Raw genomic sequence first — 21,433 nt, 5'->3', positions numbered from 1 at the left:
TCTGCCATTGCTATCTATCTATCTATCTATCTATCTATCTATCTATCTATCTATCTATCTATCTATCTATCTATCTATCTATCTATCATCTTTCATCTATCATCTATCTATCTCATCTATCTGTATCATCTATCTATCTTAGAAACCGCCTGTCTCCTTCACAGAGAGAGAGTGATAAGAATATCTTGCTTACCACTTCTATTTTTGAGAGATGGATCCTGGCTAATAATAAAGTTGTTAATAGCCTTAATTGCTGCATTCTCGGACGTTGATCGGTTTAGTTCCCAAAGATCTGGTGTTTTTTTTAAAAAAAATGAAGATAAGCATAATATTCCAATGCATTATATTTCTATATATTTCTACCTCCCCACCATCCTACCCTGATAGCATTGGGCTAATTTGGAGCCGTTATCATCATATGCCTGGATCCTGGAGTATTTTTCATGCCACATTTATGCTACAAAGAAGCCTCTGTTTCACAAAGACATGCTGCATTACATCTTTGCTTTCAAAGGACCAAAAAAACAGCAGCCATTTAAAATGGAACCGAGGAAGCTAGCCACCCCCCCCCCCCCCAAAATAAAGTCTCCATAACTCAACTAACAGCCAACTCTATCTGAGTGATTGAGGATCTTCACTGATTAAAATACACAAAATTACAATCTACTGTAAAAAATATTGGCCACAGACCAGGTCATGCTTCCAGATTATAGAGGGGGCTGCAAAGCATGAGATATTGCTCTCCTTCCAGTCAGAGGATCGTGTTCCAAAAAGAATAAGGGGTACGAACAAAAACCCTGCTGCTGATGTCCCTCCATTTGCGTTAAAAAGTGACTAAAGTTTAATGAAATAAATCAAATAGTGAGTGGAATTATTTCTTGAGAGTAACAGAGTTGGAAGGGACCTTGAAGGTTGTCCAACCCTCTGCTCAAGCAGGTGACCCTCTTATCATTCCAGACAAGTGGCTGTTAAAAACCTCCAGTGTTGTAGCTTCCACAACTTCTGGTGGCAATTTCTGTTCCACTGATTAATTGTTTCTCACTATCAGGAAATTTTCTCCTTAGTTCTAGATTGATTAGTTTCCGTTCAATGCTTCTTCTGCCTTCAGGTGCTTTGGAGAATAGCTTGGGTTTCTTCTTCTTTGTGGCAACCTCTTAGATATTGGAAGACTGCTATCAGTGTTCCTGCTAAGGGATTGCAATGCTTTGAGTGCTCAGTAGTTTGGGTCTTCTGTCCCAAATGACCAGTGATGACCACGTTGGACAGAATCCCTAAAGCCATCTCCAGAGCTACTTCTAGCAGAACACAAAACTACAGTCCTTCTATGTGCCCAGATCCTGTCAAGTGTTTTCTGCAACCCCAACTAGCAAATACTTTGGGATTGGCGTCCTGTTTGCCCCAATGGGCTGTCAACTGAGTTCCCAATCTTATTTTGGAAGGAAGAAGATGCCCTGGAGTGTAAATGCTACCCCAGTGGCAATCCACCCACCCCAATCAAACACCCCTTGGTGTCACACACAGTCCCAGAACCCAACTGGACTTTGGCCAGTGTCTTCAGGAAAAAAGAGGCTAGAAGAAAGAGATCCTTGCTTCCACTTATCTATAAAGAAAACTCGTACAGAGAGAAGATCTCTTCCCATCAAGGAATGAAATCTCCTGCATCAAATGGGACTCTGAAGACAAAGGAAGTTGCCATTCGAGCAGGAGAGCAGTGACACCTCATTTGGTCAGGCTGATTGTGGAGAGAAAGTGTCTCTTATTCACAAAGGCCTGTTCAATACAGAAGTGCATCAGTGGGGCATTTACATCATCCCTTGTGTGATGCTGTATTTAAGCCAAAGACCTCATGACACCATCATGCGAAGGGCATCAAGGTGGAGTCCCTTGTCTCAAAGTCAACTAATTTGAAGTTCCAATTACAAACTGTTAAAAAAGCAAATCTTTCCACAGTATAACTAATTTCTATGTTCTAATGTATTAGGCTAGGAGAGGTTAACTTACACAAAATGATCATCGTAACTGTGGCCAAAAACAGGAGCAGGCACAACACACTTGCAAGATATAAACCAGAGCTGGTCAGGTTATGCCAAAAATTAGCAAATATCCCTTGAAGGAGACAAGAAGAAAAGAAAGAAAAGTCTGTTATAAAAACCGTCCCTAGAAGAAAGATCTTCGTTGTTTGCCTTGTGCCGATATTTGAAAATGCCCAGCTAAAATCCTCTCTCCACCTCCAAATCCTATTGTTCATCCTAAATAATCATCCTTTCCCAGTTCATCCCAGCCCTGGTCAATTTGGAAGTAGGTGGGGCTGAGGGAATGGCTGCCCCCAATATCATCCCGTGAGTTAACCTAGCCAGAGGATAAGAGGGAGAAGAAGTGGGCTGCTGTTTCTCCAAAGACCAGCTAGAAATGGATTGTGAATTCTTCCCTTTTTGCTTCCAGAAATAGTAGTTTTCCACTCCATTCCCTTTCCTTTCCAAGCCCCCCCCCCTCCTTTGCCCCTCTGCTCTTCTGGTTTGGTTCCCAAAAGAAAAGGAGAAGGAGGAAGAAAGGCAGAGCGAGGACTTTCCCTTCGTCTGTGGGGAAGACGGATGGTGAAGGGAAGGGTCCCAGGGGAATTGCCCCACTCTTCCCACCCCTGTCTGGAATAGGAAAAGGAGCACGTGGCCCAGGAGGCTGTAATCTGGGCCTCACCAGGGAATGAAGGGAAGGAGATACAGGTTTAGTTGATGAGATACGTGGGCCTGTACTCTGGATGTACGTATAAGGAGCAGAATTTGGTCTTTGTTAACCTCGGTTAAGTCCATTTTAAACAAAATCACAGCATCTGAATCTCAGGAAAGCTGCGTCTCAGCACCAGAGGGGGAAGCTGAGCAGACAACCTTGGTATTCATCAGCCAGTGGAAAGACAAATGGCCACCAAGGAAGCCGTTTGGGGCCACTTTTTTTGCTCAAGACTGAGGCGGGAAGGCTCTTTTAAGAGTGTGAAACCAGGAGATGGTAAAATCCAACCTTGGCTCACTGTCTCTTTTATTGCTTACTGAATCTTCAATAGTTTTGTCCTCTCTGCCGTGGTTACTTTCAGCTTCTTCCTGATTCCTGTAATCTCCCCTTTTATATGTCCTACTCTTTTGAGTAATTGTATAAATCAGTGGTGGGTTCCAAATCCCTATCCTGGTATGGTTGGAGCAGGCCCGGCTCATTGAATTGTAAGCCGCCCTGAGTCCCCTCAGGGAAAAGGGCGGCCTATAAATAATAAATAAAATCTAAATCTAAAAATTGCACACATGCATCTTACCACTTCCGCGAGCCTCTGCGATGCTTCAGCTGCTCAGTGAAGTGTCATGCAGGTGCTGTATGCGCCATGCACAAAAGCGCCAAAGACTTAAAAGACCGGTAAGGAATTGGGGTGGGCAGGTGGGCCTTCTGGAGCACTATACTGGAACGGTATCCGGTGCTCCAGGCAGGCTCCGGTACTCCCGTACTGGGGTGTATCGCCTGCAACCCACCACTTGTATACATACAACATGCATACCAGGGGTGGGTTCCTGCTGGCATTACTACCGGTTCAGTGCTTGGAAAAATTTGTGCGCACGTGCTCCCTTTGCTCACACACACACCAGATGCATGCTCTGCACGTGTGCAAATTTGCACTTTAAAACGTCTGCATATGCACACCATTAAAAAAAGAGGGGGGGATTACATTTTTTCAATGAAGATTGTTCTGCACATGTGCAGAACAGAAAATAAATATGCCGGCGCCCAGGATAGAACTGGTACGGCCACCTGTCCAGCCAAGTTACTAACTATTTGGCCTAAATGGACCGAACTAGTAGGAACCCACCTCTGATGCATACCTGTATTTTGCTGCTTGCGTCTAATATTGGATCTGGAAGCCACGTTGGATCTGGAAGCCACGTTGGCTCTGGAAGCCACATTGGCTCTGGAAGTCATGTTGGATTTGGAACTCTCTGCCACTGAATCCGGCCCTTAAATAACAACAGGTGAGTTGACTGATTTTCCATTCCATTCATTCAACGCATCGAATCAGGTGGTTTTGGAAGATCTTTTGATCTCAATATTTGGTGATTCAATCAATGTTTAATTATTCAGATAGATTTAATAAATGCCTTACTTTCAATGACTCTGGTTCTTTTGCACTATTAAAAGATAAAAAGAAAGAATAAAGAGATAGGTTCCCAGAAAAAGAAGAACAATGAGGGGTTGCAGACACAAACTCTTCCCTATAGAAATTGACTGGAATCACCATAGAGAAAGGAAGAAAACCACCACAATATGGCGCTCCCCACTCTGAATCTCTGAAGCCTTGACTATAGCTGCCAGGATCAAAACCCACTGAGACATCCAGTAGCACAAAGATGGATGCACCATCAATCAAAAGTCACTGACTAGCACAAGCACGGCCATTTTGGTACGATGTCCCAGGCTGACGCCAAATGAGATGGGTCCAGATCACCTCCTTCCTTCAGGACACTTGTCCAACCACCTTTTCAACAACCCTCCTAGAAAGGAAAGGTTGGAGACCGAATGAAGATTGATGAAAAGGATTGGTGGGCGCAGCAATGGCCTCATGAGGGAAAGGACCGTCCTCTTTTATCCTTCTCCGAATCTCTGGATCCCCTTGACTGACGGCCCTTTTCAGCCTCTTATACGGGTCTGTAGAGATTCTCAGTCATCCAGTCATGGTTGTCCCAAAGGTAATTTTTCAGGAGGCAATTAGACTGTCTGGTTATTCTTTGAAGACATTTCACTTCTCATCCAAGAAGCTTCTTCAGCTCTGATAGGATCGTGGGGAATGGAAGGATTTATATTCCTTGTGGGCAGCTGGTCATCTGCAACCTTTTAGAGGGTGGTTGAAGCACTTGGAGATTTAAAGATAAGAAAAAACAAAAGTCCAGTCGCCGCCTGAAAAAGCACCTTTGGGGCAACCATGACCTACGGACTTTTAGCTATACAATTTGGGATGAACACCCTTTGAATGGGGTGGGAGTAGGAATGGATTTCCAGAGAAAGGAATTCCAGACTACAGGAACCATTTTCACTACTCGGGTGACTCTGAGGAAACATTTAAACCTCCAAGTGGCTTCAACGACACTCTAAAAAGAATGTCTTCAGCAAAATGTCATCAAAAGGAAAAAACAAAGTCCAGGTGCATCCTAAAAAAGCACCTTTGGGTCTGTGTTGAGAGATTCAGACACTTTTCTTTCCATTTTTAATGTTTGCATCTATGAGGTTCAGAAAAGAGCCTGTGTTAGATAGGGCACATTTGAACTAGTTTCCCGCCAGAATGGCGGACCTAAGTGAAGCTTACTGCTTTGCTCTGAATACTTAACACCCTGCTGTTTTCCTATTAAGAGCGGTGTTTGTACCTCCATATTTTATCTTAGGGTTGCTGTGGAGTTCCACAGGCCTCATAGGCTCCTTGCACCCGCCCCTCAAGGCCATTGTTAGGGCGACCCAGCTGCTAATCAAAAAGCAGCGGCCAATCAAAGAACTGTTGCTAGCCAGGAGGCACGAAGGAGGGAAGACAAAATGGCTGCCTTGAAGCTCTGCCATCACAGGCCTTGTGAGGAAGATGCCGAATAAACAAAGCCGAAGCTCAGGAATCAAAATGAAGACTGCAACTAAAAAATAGACTGCCCTGATGAGGAGAGGCTCCGGAAAAGAGGCAGCAGCTGAAAGAAATGAGGGGAGAGAGACATCTTTGTCCTTCCCTCAGACAGGCATGAGGGAAAAGTTCTCTCAGCAGTTTCCCTCAGATGGAGCAAAGGTGTGAAGGATCAGATGATGGAATGTATGGCCAGATGAGGCCCTGCAGATCAGAGGAGATAGGACCCAGGAATGGACGTGAGAGTGAGGAATATGAATTCTGATAAAACATGTCGTCTTGTCTTCATTACTTTGCCTTTGCCTTGACAATTAAGAGCTTTGCTCTTTCCTGTCTCTGTAAAAAAACAACACCTCTACTTCATGGCAGGTTTCCATTTTTAATCTTGCTTCCATGGGATTCAAGAAGTGAGGGGCATGCTAAAGTTTCTAAATTCAGCAGAGAGCAGCTGATGGGAGGGACATAATGTGTGTATGAGGTGATAGAGGAGAGAGAGAGACCCCATATAGGTGTCCTGTTCCCAATGGGGACCCTTGTGCCTCTGGGTCCCAAAAGGACTTCCTCCCCCCCCCCCTTTATGATTGCAGATGGGTTCAGTTCAAGCCTGAGGTTCCCTTTCAACCAGATCACAGCTAGGAGGCTCTTGCTGCATCCTGCACAGCTGGCCAGTGAGAAATGCGGATGTTCACCTTACAAGAATAACCTCCCTTTCTCTCCAAAGGAAGACGGTGGATAATGTGGATAATGGGGTGGTGCCGCCTCTGTTTCTCTCAGCCTCTCTTCCCTCCTGGCATTGATCCTTCTGTCCACACCTTCAACCATCATTCCAGAATTCCCATTCAGTTTATGTGGTTCCCTGATTGGCTGACTGGCTCACTTCATCAGCATTCCGTGTGTGGCATCAGTCCTGGAAAGTCTGGGCCCCGGATCTAGGCTTTATCAGAGTTAAAGAGCTGTGGAAAAGGTCAGACATTCCCCGCTCTTAGAATAACCCCTCCAAATCGGATGAGCAGAAGTCTGCCTCCTACTAGCATGTCAGAGAAGGTGCAAAGGAGACCTATTTTGATTTTTTTCAGTGTGGGCTTTCATCCCATGCTCCTATTCAACAATTCATTTTGTTGCATCAGGCCCATTCCACATAAAAATAGGGAATAGACCAGCATAACCAACAAAAGGATTTGTAGCTCGCTGACAAACCATACTCAACCAGTAGTCCTTAATGTCAGTACATGCACATGGAGAGAAGTAAGCAGTGGGGGTATCACAAGGCTCCATGGTAGGCCCAATATGCTTCAATATTTTTATAAATAGATGATGGAATAGAAGGGGAACTCATCAAATTTGCAGTTGATACTAAACTGACAGGAATAGCAAACACTCTAGGAGACAAACTCCGGATCCAAAAAGATCTTGACAAACTTAAACAATGGGCTCTATCGAACAAAATGAATTTTAATATGGAGAAAAGCAAAGCTTTACATTTAGGCAAGAAAAATCAAAGGTATAAGTACAGATTACGATCTGGTTCAAAAACAGTCACTGTGAGAAGGATAATCACTTGACTGTGAGCCAGCAGTGTGCAGCCGCCACCAAAAAAGCTAGTATAATTCTGGGTTGTATAAACAGGCTTAGAATCAAGGTCACGTGAAGTATTAGTGCCACTTTACAAAACCGTAGTAAGGCCACACCTGGAATAGTGCAACCAGTTTTGGTCACCATACTGCAAAATAGCAATAGCAGTTAGACTTATATACCGCTTCATAGGGCTTTCAGCCCTCTAAGCGGTTTACAGAGTCAGCATATTGCCCCCAACAACAATCCGGGTCCTCATTTCACCCACCTCGGAAGGATGGAAGGCTGAGTCAACCCTGAGCTGGTGAGATTAGAACCGCTGAACTGCAGATAACAGTCAGCTGAAGTGGCCTGCAGTACTGCACCTTAACCACTGTGCCACCTTGGCTACCTACCTACCTACCATCTACCTCTTTCTATCCAAATTAAAAAGACGTGACTTTGGAAAAAGTTCAGAGAAGAGCAACTAAGATGATCAAAGGCCTGGAGAGTAAAACATATGAAGAACAGCTGCAGGTTTTGGGTTTGGCTAGTCTAAATGAAAGAATTAGGGGTGACATGATAACAGTATTCCAATATTTGAGGAGCTGCCACAAAGAAGAGGGGGTCAAATTATTCTCTAAAGCAACAGCAGGCAGGACAAAAAACAATGGTTGGAAATTAATCAAAGAGAAGCAACCTGGAATTAAGGAGAAACGTCTGAACAGTTTTCTTATTTTTTTGTTCAAATTGTCCAGTTCCGCTTGTGTCCGGTTAATATTTCCAGCAGTCAATTGGATGACAGGTGGTCCAGTTATTGATGCTGTTTCCACTGTTCAATTTTGTCTTCTAAGTCTTCAGATGTAGTCTTTACGAATCAGATTATTAACTTGTCTGATGTTATCCAGAAAGGTAAAATTTCTAGATACTTGTAGGCTTCATTTTAAGGACTCCTGGTGAGTTCTTTGACCATTTGGCATCCCAGTTCCCTTACTTGTTTCCCCTCCCCCCCCCAAAATGTGGAGATGGCCTTAAGAGAGAGATATCTGGAATGTGGTTTTGTTTTGACCGAAGTCTGTTCCTGGTCTGAACAAAACAAAATAAATTATTGATCACTGTTAATTTTAATTCAATTTTTTTTAAAAAAAATGTCATTGTCAATTTTAATTGGGTTTGGGATATTCTATTTAATTTTTTTAAACTTTTGTATTATGTGTTTCTTTTAATGTTGTACGCCGCCCTGAGTCCTTGGGAGAAGGGCAGCATATAAATCTAATACACCTAAACCTAACCTAAACCCAGCAGTTGGGGGAATTTTAATTACACTGTGACCGGATTGATCACCATGGGGAATGGCCCCCTGAATTTGGATCTCAGATACTTAACCTCAAATACTTTGTGGAGAGATAGACCTTTCTCCCCAGTTGGAACTGCTGTTGTGGGGCTTGGTGTTTGCCTGTTTCTAATAGGTATGCGCTGCTTTAGCTAGCACTTTGACATTTTCCCATGCTGCTTCAGCACTGACAGTCAGTCTGTCAAGCTGACTGAGGAGGGGGTATCCCTTGGATATTCACTGTGCTGCTGTGAACCTCATTATTGTATGCGACCTCAGTGAAAGGCAGGAGGTCTGTCCAATTGGACTGCTGATAGTTCATGTAACACCTCAGGTACTGTTCTACCATGGTATTCAGTCTCTCTGCCCCTCCATTGGTGCTCAGGTGAAAGGCCGAGCTAAGGCTCTGGGACGACCCAATGGACCACAGGAACTCCCTCCAAAACCTAGACGTAAACTGGACACCTCTGTCTGAGATGATCCTTCGTGGCACTCCATGAAGGCAGTAGATTTGCTTCAGGAATAGTTTGTCTAGCTGGTGGGCTGAGGGTAGTCCACTGCAGGGAGAACAAGTCTATCACCATCCAGATCACTGTGTTCCCCCCACTCTTTGGCAGCTCCACTATAAAGTCCATTGCAATTTTCTCCCATGACCTTGTTGCCTCTGCCACTTGCAGCAGTCTGGGGGGTGTTTCCTGGTGTTTTTTCATCATGGTGCAGATGGTGCAACTTTTCACATAACTATTCATGTCTTTCTCTGCTGTGGAAAGTCTTTAGGAACCCAAAATGGCCCACTGATTTGACCTTCTGGCTCCTCTGGAGGATTAAGGTGCTTAGGATTCTGAGATGTAGAGTTTTGTCCGCTTCCATGTCAGGTCCCCCCTTTTTGTCAAGATGGCTTGGTTGTTATGGAACCAGGGGTCTGCTAGCAATTTGGTTTTGAGTTTCATGGCTAGATCGCTTGCGGATCAGTTTTGTCTCTCACGGCATTGTTGTCTGCTGGTCACTTGGGCGGCTATTTGGGTAGGGGGGATGATGGTGTCTACTACTACTATTGCTACTACTACTGCTGCTACTCCCATTTGCCTTTGAACTGGGGCATGTTGGAGAGAGCATCAGCTGGGAAGTTCCTCCCCCTGGGATGTGTTTTAGCATGAAGTTGAACCGGTCTGGTTTGGTTAAACTCTCTCTTTGGTGTCCGGTTGCTTTCTCTCGTGTCATTGGCACACAATCCGCCATCAACTTTTATGGCCATTCAAAACCACTCAGAGAGTTCGTTTGGGATGTCCCAATAGGCAGTTACTTGAACAATTTGCTTATCCAGGCTTGTTCTGAAAAAATGAACTGAAGCCGCTCCGGCAAAGGGGGTAACTTCCCTATGATTCTCCTGAACTCACAGATGTGGAGGGCTGCTAGCCATTCCCTTGCTTCTCCCTCTAGTCCCTCGGCAATGGTATTCACCATGGCTCTGTGGGATGGGTAGAGGTGTCCATAGCGCTCTAGGTGGACCTCAGTCGAGTCAAGAAATAGAGCCAGCTGACCTGAGTCCCCATCGAATTTTCCCCTGAATTGGAGCTGCTCATTCAGCGCTGTTCCTCCCTCCTCATGTTGGCCCCTGTATACCTGCACTTGGTGTGGTTGGTGGACTCCCTTGGCTCCAGTTCCTAGGGAGGGGAGAGGCCTGCTCTGGGTGGCTTGCCTGTTGCAGTATTGGTGGTGAACCACCTGCAGCCTCAGACTCATTCTTCTTCTGGTGGGTGGAGAAGGAGAGCTGCATTACTGTCTGCATCTCCTCACTTCAAAGGGCTCAGCTGCAACCCCCCTCTCTTTCGGGTAGTACCACGACCCCTCATCGCAAAGGGTGGCTTGGTCAAATTCCTCCCTCAGTTGCTGTATGGATCTCCCCAGGTTCCATCAGGATTTTTTGGAGCATGACATGTGCCCAGTCCCTCATCCATTCCACTGTTTCTAGCTCACTCAGGGGCTTTCTTCAGCCTTGGGGCTGGGGTGGTGAAACTCAACCTCAGCTGCTTTAGGGATTTTTCTACACCAATACTCATCCCTTTTTGCTTCAGTCACTGGGACGGGCATCTCAGCTTTGATGGTCAGGGAGGGCTGCACTCCGTTTGCAATTGGGCTGCTGGGTCCTGGAAGTCCCTGGGTGGAGGCAAGTTCTGTCTCTTTCTGGGTCGCCTGGATAGTCTGCCCTCTGCCATGGAAGCCTGAGTTTCTCTCCACACACCCCAGGGGTCGGGAGCGACTGGAGAGCTCAGGGCTCAGGACTCCTGGTCATTTTGATTAGTTTTGAGAGAGTTAGGTTGCTGTCAGGATTCCAACCAATACCCTAATTAAATCATGAGCATCGAGCGAAGTTTCAAAGGAAATCCAGTTATTTATTAGGGGCTTCATGTTGGCATGTTCCAAGTGAAGCCAACTCTGACCTTATTTAATTCACACCCCGGCTCTGACCCTGTTTCCCTCTCCCCCATCAGTTGCATTCACCAACAAAGCAATTTCTTGGGTTGTGCTTGATTGAAGTGTGATTCCCTCGCTGCAACTGCGAAACTCGGTTCCCAATCCCTCTGCCTATTGCAATTCAAGAGCAGGTCAGGAATACTTCGCGAGTTGACACCTCCTGAAGAGGTGTGTAACATTCCCTGTGTTCTGACCAGTGGTGAAATTCAAATTTTCTTACTACTGATTCTGTGAGCAGAGCTTGGTGGGCGAGGCAGGAGAAGGATACTGCAAAATCCCCTTGCCTCCCCACACCTGGGGGAAGGATATTGCAAACATCCTATTTATTTCCTATGGGAGGGACCATTCAGCGTCCACTTGTGCCTTTACTTCCAAGTCCACCCCTGTTCCTTAGTTGTTCCCTTCTCCTGGCAGCTCTGTCCATTCGCATATCTGGAACAGGCTCCAGCTGTTCTTCTGCCCCACTTATCTCCGATTCTGAAGGCAGCTGATAAATGTTGGACGGCCCTGCCCCCCTCTCTGCATCCGATACAGGGCACCCATCAGAGCCTTCCCCAGACTCCAGGACTGGCCCAAATTCCTCCCCAACCTCCTCACTGACCAAGCAGAGCTGGCGGGCCACAACACCCTGCCTCCCTGCTCTGGTGGGTCAGGTGGACATAACTGGGAAAAGACAGTCCTTCAAATAACCTGATCTCAGGCCATGTAGTGTTTTAAAGATGACAACCAACATCTTGAATTGTACCCAGAAGCAAATTGGCAACCAATGCAGTCCCTGTAAGAGAAGTAACGTGTGCAAATCTAGACTTGCTAAAAACCATGTTGGCCAATGTTTTTTGAACCAATCTGGATACCTTTCAAGGGCAGCCCCACGTGGAGGGCCTTGCAGTAATCAGAATGGAGGTCCAAGAAAGCGTGTGACTGACGTACAACCTGTAATTGCTTAAAGCACAGGTTTCCAAACTTGGCAACTTTAAGACTTGTGGACTTCAACTCCCAGAATTCTTCAGCATAGCTGGGAGTTGAAGACCACAAGTCTTAAAATTGCCAAGTTTGAAGACCTCTGGCTTAAAGGATTCAGGTTTCTATATGCTTCACAGCAGTGGTAAAATCTAAAAAAAATTGCCTACTGGTTCTGTGGGTATGGCTTGGTGGGGGTCATGTGACTGGGGGGTCAAAATACAGAAACTCACTTTAACAATATCCTGCTGGAGCAGGGGGTTGGATTAGATGATCTCCAGGTCTCTTCCAGCCCTGGATTGCTGTGCTCTTTCAAGATATCCTCTGAAGTTGAGCCTAGTACCAGGTTTGTGGTCCTTCCTTCTTCTTTTTCTCTCTCTCTCCCTCCCTCCCTCTTTCTCTTTCTTTCTTTCTTTCAAAGCAACCCCCCTCCCCCAGTTTTTGGCTTCAGGGAAGCCTCCTGGAGGCAAAAACAGACCTCAAAGACTAAAAAAAGTAAAAGAAAAGTTCCTACCATCGTGCAGCACAGCTGATCGTCAACTTTTTTTTTTTACTGCCGTTTCAGGCGAATGGCAGCATTTTTTTTATTAGCGGTTGAAGATGATAAGAACAAGTAGGAAGATGGCAGAGAAAAGGAAGTTGGCAAAATTTGGTTCCCACGATGCATTTATTAACACCAATGTATCTGGGATCGGAGATCTTATAATCAGATCCCACCGTCTTGAATTAGTTAATCATCCACCTGCGCTCTGGCATCAACTTACAACAAAAGAATCTTGCCTCTTGACATGGAGCATCATGCCAACATTTCTTCAGGACACAGGGTGGTATGGCGACAACACAGTTTTCCCTGTCATGACCATTAGGCTGACCACGAGCCCAGAAGCTGAAAAAAAGGCAATACTCATCAGCCCATATCTAGCTCTAGTTAGAGATATATCTAGAGAAGTAAATATAGAGATATAAATGTAGAGATCTAGATCCAGGTTTAGATTTGCTCTAGATGTAGATAGATTTTAAAAGTTCAATAAATATCCTCATGCCACCAAATCACAGTCACAATGGGTGATTGTTAGATTAAGGTTTTCTGCCCATATGAAATAGAAAACTTGTTAATGGCAAATTTACAGCAGGGCATTGGGGGACGGGGGGGGGAGTGGCTACTTGAAATTCAACAGGAGGTCCATAGGGACTTCTAGTGGTCAAGGGTAAGGGGAGATGTAAGGGAGGGTAAGGGGTTATATTTCACCTTGTCAGATCTGCAGCAGAAGTTGATCTAATAAAAGAGAATCTTTGTAGCTCCGGGGTGAAATGGAGCTCTCTGAGCTTGATTGCTTTCTTGCAGACATTTCATTACCCATCTAGCTAACATCATCAGGGCTAAGGTCATCACTGATGGTGTTACCTAGTTTGGGTAACGAAACGGCTGCAGGAAAACAGCCAAGCTCAGACAGCACCAAGGACCCTTCAGAAGAGGATCTGTTCCCAGAAAGCACGTGGCCTGCTGCAGCCTCTGGAAACCATTTCAGGACAAGGGCCACTGTACACTGGCTTCTCTTACCAACCTTCCCCAGGCAGGGAAATGTCAGCCTCTGGTTAGTGGTGGATTTATTTACCAAATCGGCCTTGCAAAGGCTTAGCTCAGGAAACAGCCCTGTTCTTTCTGCACAATGCTTGTAGATGCAAAGGGTCGGCCAACCATGTCCCTTCGGACCCAGGATAGACTTTTCTGGGTGCGCCATGGCTGATTGATTTGTGCTTCGGTCAGCCGACTCCCGGAATTTCTGTGGAGCCGACCCCTCCTTTTCTCAGCCCCATAATGATTTCCTTGTCTCCAGCAAGAGAGTGCTGAAGGTGCTGGCCTAGAAACCAGGAGATGGTGAGTTCTAATCCTGTCTTAGGCACGAAAGCTGGTTGGCTGACTGGGCCAGTCACTCTCTTCCAATGCAGCCCACCTCGCAGGGTTGTTGTGGAGAAAATAGGAAGCAGTATTAGGTACATCTGCCACCTTGAGTTATTTATAAAAGTAATAAAGGTGGGATAAAAAAATCGAATAATTCAACTTGGATTCTGTTCCTCAACCGCCCTGATTCTGAAATGGCCCTTGGGTGCTTCTGAATCTGTTGATTGGTGTTGCTTCGTTAGACTTCCTTCCTGTGTGTGACCGTCGCTTGAGACTGCGCTTTGCACTGCACTGACAATTGTGGTTACAAACTCTCCTGCTATGTAAATTCCTGTTGCTTGGTTTGGGGTGTCCCTCAAGCTGACCTCCACCGTTACCACTCACTTATCATGATGTGTAAATCCAACAACGGGTCTGCCAGGACTGAGCCAGGTCTTGGGGGGAAGGGTGGTAGGCATGAAACCCTGTTGCACAACTTGTCACATAATTAGATGTTGTTTGAAAACTTACTTTTCTTTTGTAGCGAATCCATTTAACCACAACAGTCCAGAGGCAACACTCGAGTTCTTCTGGAGTCCTTGCCAAAAGTCACGGCTATATTTATTTGCCATGTCATCTATAAAGCCCTTGGGGAGGGAAAATTAGATGTAAATAGATGATGGATGGAAGGAAGGAAAGAGGGAAGGAGTTAGAAGGGGAAGACCAAAGAAAAGGGGTAGCAGGGGGAGAGAGAGGGAGTTTATTGGAAATTGAAACGCTTAAGGGAGGAACATATGTGGCCCACGATTCATTCAGAGACCCCATTAAGGACTGACTGAGCTTCTCCCCTTCCCAACATTCAGGGCCTTTGACTATTTATGGCAGGGGTGTCAAACTGGATTTATTCTAGGCCCGGATCAGTATTGTAGTTCTCTTTTGTGAGCCAGTGAGGGGGGGAGACAGATGCCTCCTGCAGCATTCTGCTGGCCAAAACGGGGTGCAAGGGAGCCACACAAGCCCCCTCTGTCCTGTTTTCGGCCTGAATGGCCTCCTGCAGCACTTTACCAGCCAAAATGGGCCAAAAATGGGCCACACAGCCTGTTTTCAGCCTCCCCAGCCTCCAGCAGCACTCTGCTGGTCTCAAATGCATCCCATTTTAGCCAGCAGAGGCACCCCGCCCTCACAGGCCGGATATAAGCATCCCGCAGGCCAGATCTGGCCCGGACCTTGAGTTTGTCAAAAAAGATTAAAAACACAAGTTAAAATAGGGAAGAAAATAGTAAATGAGCACCTGTCTATCCTAGATGAGTTTGAATCAGCGGAAACCAAATGGATTACACCCAAGGTGTAATTTGCAATTTGGTTTCAGAAAAAAAATTGTCCTGTAATCTGCAGCTCCTACACTGCAAAAACATTTGGACCACACAACTCAACTAGGGTAAAGCAATAGATGCAATCTAGATAGACTTCTGCAAAGCCTTTGATTCAGTGATACATGACAAACTTCTGTTAAAACTAAGCTCCTAAGGCATTTCTGGATCTTTGCACAAGTGGATGGCTGCATTCTTATCAAACAGGCAACAAGTAGTCAAAATTGGAAGCACAATATCAAACCCTGCACCAGTTAACAGTGATGTTGCCCAAGACAGTGTATTAGGACCCGTATTTTTTCTGCATTACACAAACGACCTCTGCAATCATATTATAAACAGCTGTGTCCTCTTTGCTGACGACGTGAAACTATTTAACACCACAGAGAATACTACCACCTTAAAAAACGACCTTGACTACGTATCTGAATGGCAATACATTGGCAACAAAAACCAGAACACCAAATACAATCTGGGCATATACAATCTAATAGATGACCCACACTCTGTCAAGGATTTAGACGTACTCATCTCAAAAGAGCTAAGCTCCAGAGCTCACTGTAACAACATTGCCAAAAAGCATTAAGAGTTGTCAACCTTATTTTACGAAGTTTTTTCTCTAGTAACACTATACTGCTAACTAGGGCATACAAAACCTTTGCTAGACCAATCCTTGAATACTGCTCACCTGCCTGGAATCCATACCATATTGGACATTAATACAATAGAGAGGGTCCAGAGATATTTCACAAGAAGAGTACTTAACTCAGCTGCTCACAATAAATTTTAGGCCAATAAATAAATTTTAGGCCTGGACAACCTCGAACTATGCTGCAACCTAAGCATAGTAAACAAAATTATCTGCTATAACATCCTATCCGTAAACGACTACTTCAACTTCAACCGCAATAATACACGGGCAAGCAGTAGACTCAAACTCAAAGTAAACCACTCCAAACTCAACTGCAGAAAATATGAGCAATATAGAGTAGTCATTGCCTGGAACATTTTCCCTGATTCTGTTGTTAGTTCCTCAAACGCACATATCTTTAACTTTAAACTGTCCACCATGGACCTCACATATTTCCTAAGAAGGCCCTAAGGGGGCGTGCATAAGCTTACCAACGTGCCTCCTGCCCCTGTCCTACATTCCCCATTGATATGTACTCATTTTATGTGTTCATGGCCATGCTACACTTATTTATATCCATCTATTTGTACCAATCTCATGCAAAAATGTCCGTGTCGATACTAATACATGTTATCTCGTACATGTTGACAAATAAATAAATAAAATAAAAAAGGTTCTGAAGGAACTGGCAGATGAGATCTCAGAACCACTGAGCTATATCTTCCAGAGATCCTGGAGCACCAGGGAACTGCCAGAAGACTGGAAAAGAGCTGATGTGGTTCCCATCTTCAAAAAAGGGGGAAAAAATAGATCCAGGAAACCACAGACTTATCAGCCTGACCTCAATACCAGGGAAGATTCCGGAAAAGATAATCAAGCAACAAATAACCAAAAGCCAACATGGGTTTGTCAAAAACAGATCATGCCAGACTAACTTTATTGCATTCTTTGACAAAGTGACAAAATTAGTGGACCAGAGGAATGCTGTCAATATAGTTTGCTTGGACTTGAATAAGGCATTTGATAAGGTAGATCATAACCTACTACTAGATAAAGTAGAAGAATGTGGGTTAGACAGCATCACCACCAGATGGATTCGTAACTGGCTGACCAACCACACTCAAGGTGTAATCCTCAATGGAACTGTATCTACATGGAGGGAAGTATGGAGTGGAGTGCCCCAAGGCTCTGTTTTGGGCCCAATACTCTTCAACATCTTCATCAATGATTTGGATGAGGAAATGGGGAACTCATCAAATTTGCAGATGACACCAAGCTGGCAGGAATAGCCAACACTCCAGAAGACAGGCTTAAGATACAGAAGGATCTTGACAAACTTGAACATTGGACACTATGTAACAAAATGAAATCAATGGTGAAAAAAGTAAGGTTCTACATTTAGGCAAGAAAAACGAAATGCACAGGTACAGCATAGGTGGTACTTTGCTCAGTAGTAGTAACTGTGAGAGGGATCTTGGAGTCCTAGTGGACAACCATTTAAATAGGAGCCAGCAATATGCAGCACCTGCCAAAAAAGCCAACACAGTTCTAGGCTGCATAAACTGAGGGAGAGAATCAAGATCAAGTGAAGTGTTTATACTGCTTTATAATGCCTTGGTAATGGCTACTGCATTCAGTTTTTGATTAACACAATTTTTAAAAAGATGTGGAGACTCTAGAAAAAGTGAAGAGAAGAGCAACAAAGATGATTAGGGGACTGGAGGCTACAACATATGAAGAATGGGTGCTAGAACTGGATATCTCTAGGTTGATGAAAGGAAGGACTAAGGGTGACATTATAGCAGTGTTCTGATATCTCAGGGGCTGCCACAAAGAAGATACCAAAGCACCTGAGGGCAAAACAAGAAGCAATGGGTGGAAACTAATCAAGGAGAGAAGCAACTTAGAACTGAGGAGGAATTTCCTGACAGTGAGAACAATTAATCAGGGGAACAGAAGTTGCCTCCAGAAGTTGTGAATGCTCCAACATTGGAAGTCTTTAAGAAGAAATTGGTACCGACTTGTCCATTGGTGTAGGGTTTCATGCCTAAGCAGGGGGGTTGGACTAGAAGACCTCTAACATTGTTATTCTCTGTTCTAAACTGTAAATAATACAAAAGCAAGCAGTTTGTCTCTCTTTTCCTCTTCCCAGTTAATTCCCTGCCTTCCTTCCCTCTTGGGTCCTAACCAGGCCTGATCAAGGATGCCCCCTGCCCACTTTCTCTCTTGGCCTTATCACTCTGCCTGCCAACACTGAGAAGCAGCTCCAGAAACATTCAGCATCATTTCCTCCCTTCTGCCTCTTTTACTCTCACTTGCTCTCTTTCTCCTGTGTTAGGAATCCAGGCAGTGTCCTAGCTGCACCTATTTTCTTTCTTTTTTTAAAATTTTATTTACAAATATGTAAAGTACACACACAAACAAAACTTAGACATACACTACATTTACACAGTACAATACGAACAGGAGCTTCCTGTTCTTTCTAATAGCAATTGCCAATTGATATCACTCACCTTATATTGTTTCCCCTTCTATTATATTTCATTTGCATTTCACCATTCTTAACCCTCTTATCTTACTCCGCTGTCTGCTATATTGGCTGATTACCTCTAGTAAATTTACACCACTTGGATACATATATATTTGTTAATTCTCCTTCACTACTATTTTGGGGCTTTTTTGTCTTCCTTCATTGATCCTTGTTTCTTTCCTCATCCACCTATACCATTTATCCCATATCTGTATTCTGTTTCTTCTTTTCCCTGGATTTCTTTTGTTAATCTGTCCATTTCAGCACAGTCCACAGTTGCACCCATTTCCAACTACCAGGCAACCTATTTTCATTCTGGAAAAGTAATTGAGACTTTTTCATGAAGCAGCTATTTTAGAAATATGGTGACACATATGCCTGTACTCACTTGTTCTTCACCATATTTACAAGAAACCAAATCAGCAGTATGCCTTCCTAAACAGTCTTCACGAGCCTCATGCCAAGATTTTCGTATTGTAGAAAAGAAGTAGAGATTTTTTTTGAAAGCTTTCCAGCCTGGAAGCATTTGAGTAAGAGTATCTATGAACCAGTAGGGAAAACAAAAAGACTTACTTAGTTCAAAAAATCTTACAAGTATATTCTAATTTTTTAAAATTAATTTAATATTCAAAGTCAATTGTATACTTCTGTTGGAATACAGTGTTCGTCCTAAAATTTCAGGAAGTATTTTTCAGGAAGTACAGTTTTCTATAAATTTTATTTATTAAATTTATTTGATGTCCATCTTGTGGCTCAGGATGAAAATGAGTGGCTAGAGGTCCTTCCATGAGGCACTTTTTGGTTATTTCTTAAAAAATATTTTAAATAAGAATAAAACAAAAACTGCAGCACCTTCTGAAAACCATCGGCATTGACAAAATGCCCATCGGTCAATTGCAAAAGGCACCTTGACTTGGAACAGTTTACATCCTGTGCTGATTTCGTTCACAACATCAAATAAGCACATCTGCCTATCCCAAGCCCCACTGAACAAATTTCTCACTTAGCAACATAAATTTTGGACTCAATTGTGGTCATAAGTTGAGGACTACCTGAATGTATTATTGCAGGCTCAATACAAGGGTTACTATTTAGCATTCTTGAACTTTGCTGTCTTGTTAATTATATCCCAGAGGTTTAGACTATATATCTGTGCAAAAGGAACTGTGGATATAGAGACAAAACTTACTAGCTATTTGGAAGCATCAGGTATTATAAACTTTGGTTAGATGTTTGAAATTAAAGATTATAGACCAGTTTGAGATTCCAGAAATGCTTCAGGAAAGGGAATTTGTTTATTCTGAAGGTTTGCAGATTGGATTAACTTACTCAGTTCCCTTTGTAGCTCTTCGTTCTTTTTGGTCCAGTTCAACAATTGCAGCGTAAGCAGATGAACTGCAGCAAGAATTTCCATGTCTAAAAACATACAGCAATTTAAGTCAAGAGATGTGAATTAAAAATTTACAGTAAGTATCAAATCATGTCCCAATTCTTTTAGATGTCAGGTGATTAAAGAGACCATGAGAGAAGAAGATGGAATCGTGGAAGATTTTGAATGAAGGACAGTTAACGAACATGAGATCTGCAAAATCCTCATCCATAATTATTGCTCCACATTTAGACCTTTGAGGATGATCTCTTCAACGGGCAGATCGGGGTGGGAGCCGACCTCAGAAAACATTGAATTTATTACGTTGGCAGCTCATTCAACGGAGGGACCATGTTTCCGTGAATCTTGCCTCAGGGCCATGTGCAACAGGATGTTACTCCAGTCTCTCAACTGGACATAACCTAGTTGCACCTTCTCGAGCCCGATCTTAAAAGCTGCCCCGTTGTATTGCAATCAAGCAGCTGTTTCTGAACTGCTGGATCCTTGCTTACCACTCTTGCCATGTAAACTTCCATCGTAATCCACAGCAAATTGTCGAATTGAAGCCACTGCTTGTAGATGTTGCTCACGCTTTTTAACTTCATTTTGGTCTATAAAAGGGAAAGGAGAAGAAGTTGGGGGTTAAGCTCCCATCCCAATGGTTATAACTGAATATACTATTATTTTGGTTATTGTTATCTGTGACAACCTGGTGGTCAACGCCTCACGGTCTGCCCTGCAGAAGAGGTTGGCTCTCGACATGTGCAGCACCTTCCCTCCGGAATTCCAGAGGTGTAAAGAAAAGAAAAAACCTCTTGAAGAGAATAATTCTTCTGAACTTGGCCCCTCATTGCCCAATGTTGGTTTGATTAATTATGACAGGTAGTCTTTGAATTGCTGTTAAAACAATCAGCGGAAAGTCTTGCTTCCAAAAGCTTTGAATGCTCCAACACTGGAAGTTTCTAAGAAGAGATTGGACAACCATTGTCTGAAATGGTATAGGGCAGTGATGGCAAACCTTTTTTGGCTCGTGTGCCAACAGCAGGGGGGGTCATGCGCAGGTATGCCGCACCCATAATGCGTGACCCCCAGCATGCATGTGCACGTGACCAGCACGATCCCCCGTTTTTGCTTGCTTTTTCACCCTCCCCAGGCTCCAGAGGCTTTATAGGAGCCTGGGGAGGCCCCCCAGAGGCTTCAGGAGCTTCCCTGAAGCCTCCGGAGTGCAAAAACCCGGCCCTACGGGCAAACCGGAAGTTCAGTTCGCCATCCCGGCTATAGGGTTTCCTGATGGAGTGGGGGTTGGACTAGAAGGCCTCCAAGGTCCTTTTCTTCCAACTCTGTTGTTCTGTCATATACTTTCTGTTACGACCACAACTGAGCCCAAAATTTCTGTTGCTAAGTGAACCATTTGTTAAGTCAGTTTTGCCTCATTTTACGATCTTTCTTACAACAGTTATTAAGTGAATCACTTGTTAAATTGGTAACACGGTTGTTAAGTGGATCTGGCTTCTCCATCGACTTCATCAGAAGGTTAGAAAAGGTAATCACATGACCCCTGGACACTGCAACCATCATAAATATGAGCCAGTTGCCAAGCATTTTGATCAGGTGACCATGACGAGGTTGCAATGGTCATAAGTGTGAAAACATGCTGTTGTAAGTTCAGACAGTCACTAAGTGAACCCTTGTAAGTCGAGGAC

The 21,433-nt window shown here is 44.1% G+C and overlaps 1 protein-coding gene across 4 annotated transcripts in view; it reads right to left on the bottom strand.

Annotated features, from left to right (window-relative positions):
• Positions 1 to 21,433, bottom strand: part of LOC148043715 (macrophage mannose receptor 1-like) — a 187,615-nt gene that overhangs the window by 5,999 nt on the left and 160,183 nt on the right. For 2 of the 4 annotated variants that reach the window (XM_087723727.1, XM_087723728.1), the window contains exons 4-11: positions 20,243 to 20,341; positions 19,691 to 19,777; positions 18,750 to 18,901; positions 14,362 to 14,477; positions 12,713 to 12,834; positions 3,858 to 3,989; positions 2,002 to 2,106; positions 194 to 292 (exon numbers count right to left, since the gene is read on the bottom strand). In XM_087723727.1, coding sequence (XP_087579853.1) covers positions 194 to 292; positions 2,002 to 2,106; positions 3,858 to 3,989; positions 12,713 to 12,834; positions 14,362 to 14,477; positions 18,750 to 18,901; positions 19,691 to 19,777; positions 20,243 to 20,341 — 912 coding nt within the window. The remainder of the gene's footprint in view (positions 1 to 193; positions 293 to 2,001; positions 2,107 to 3,857; positions 3,990 to 12,712; positions 12,835 to 14,361; positions 14,478 to 18,749; positions 18,902 to 19,690; positions 19,778 to 20,242; positions 20,342 to 21,433) is intronic. The other 2 variants (XM_087723730.1, XM_087723729.1) reach the window with 2 other exon arrangements.

This window comes from Thamnophis sirtalis, unplaced genomic scaffold (assembly GCF_051295495.1).
Source record: "Thamnophis sirtalis isolate CommonGarterSnake01/CBP01778 unplaced genomic scaffold, rThaSir2_p1.2 scaffold_10, whole genome shotgun sequence".
Classification (NCBI taxonomy): Eukaryota; Metazoa; Chordata; class Lepidosauria; order Squamata; family Natricidae; genus Thamnophis; species Thamnophis sirtalis.
Note: the sequence above shows the minus strand (reverse complement) of the source record. Positions and strands in the feature narration are given on the sequence as shown.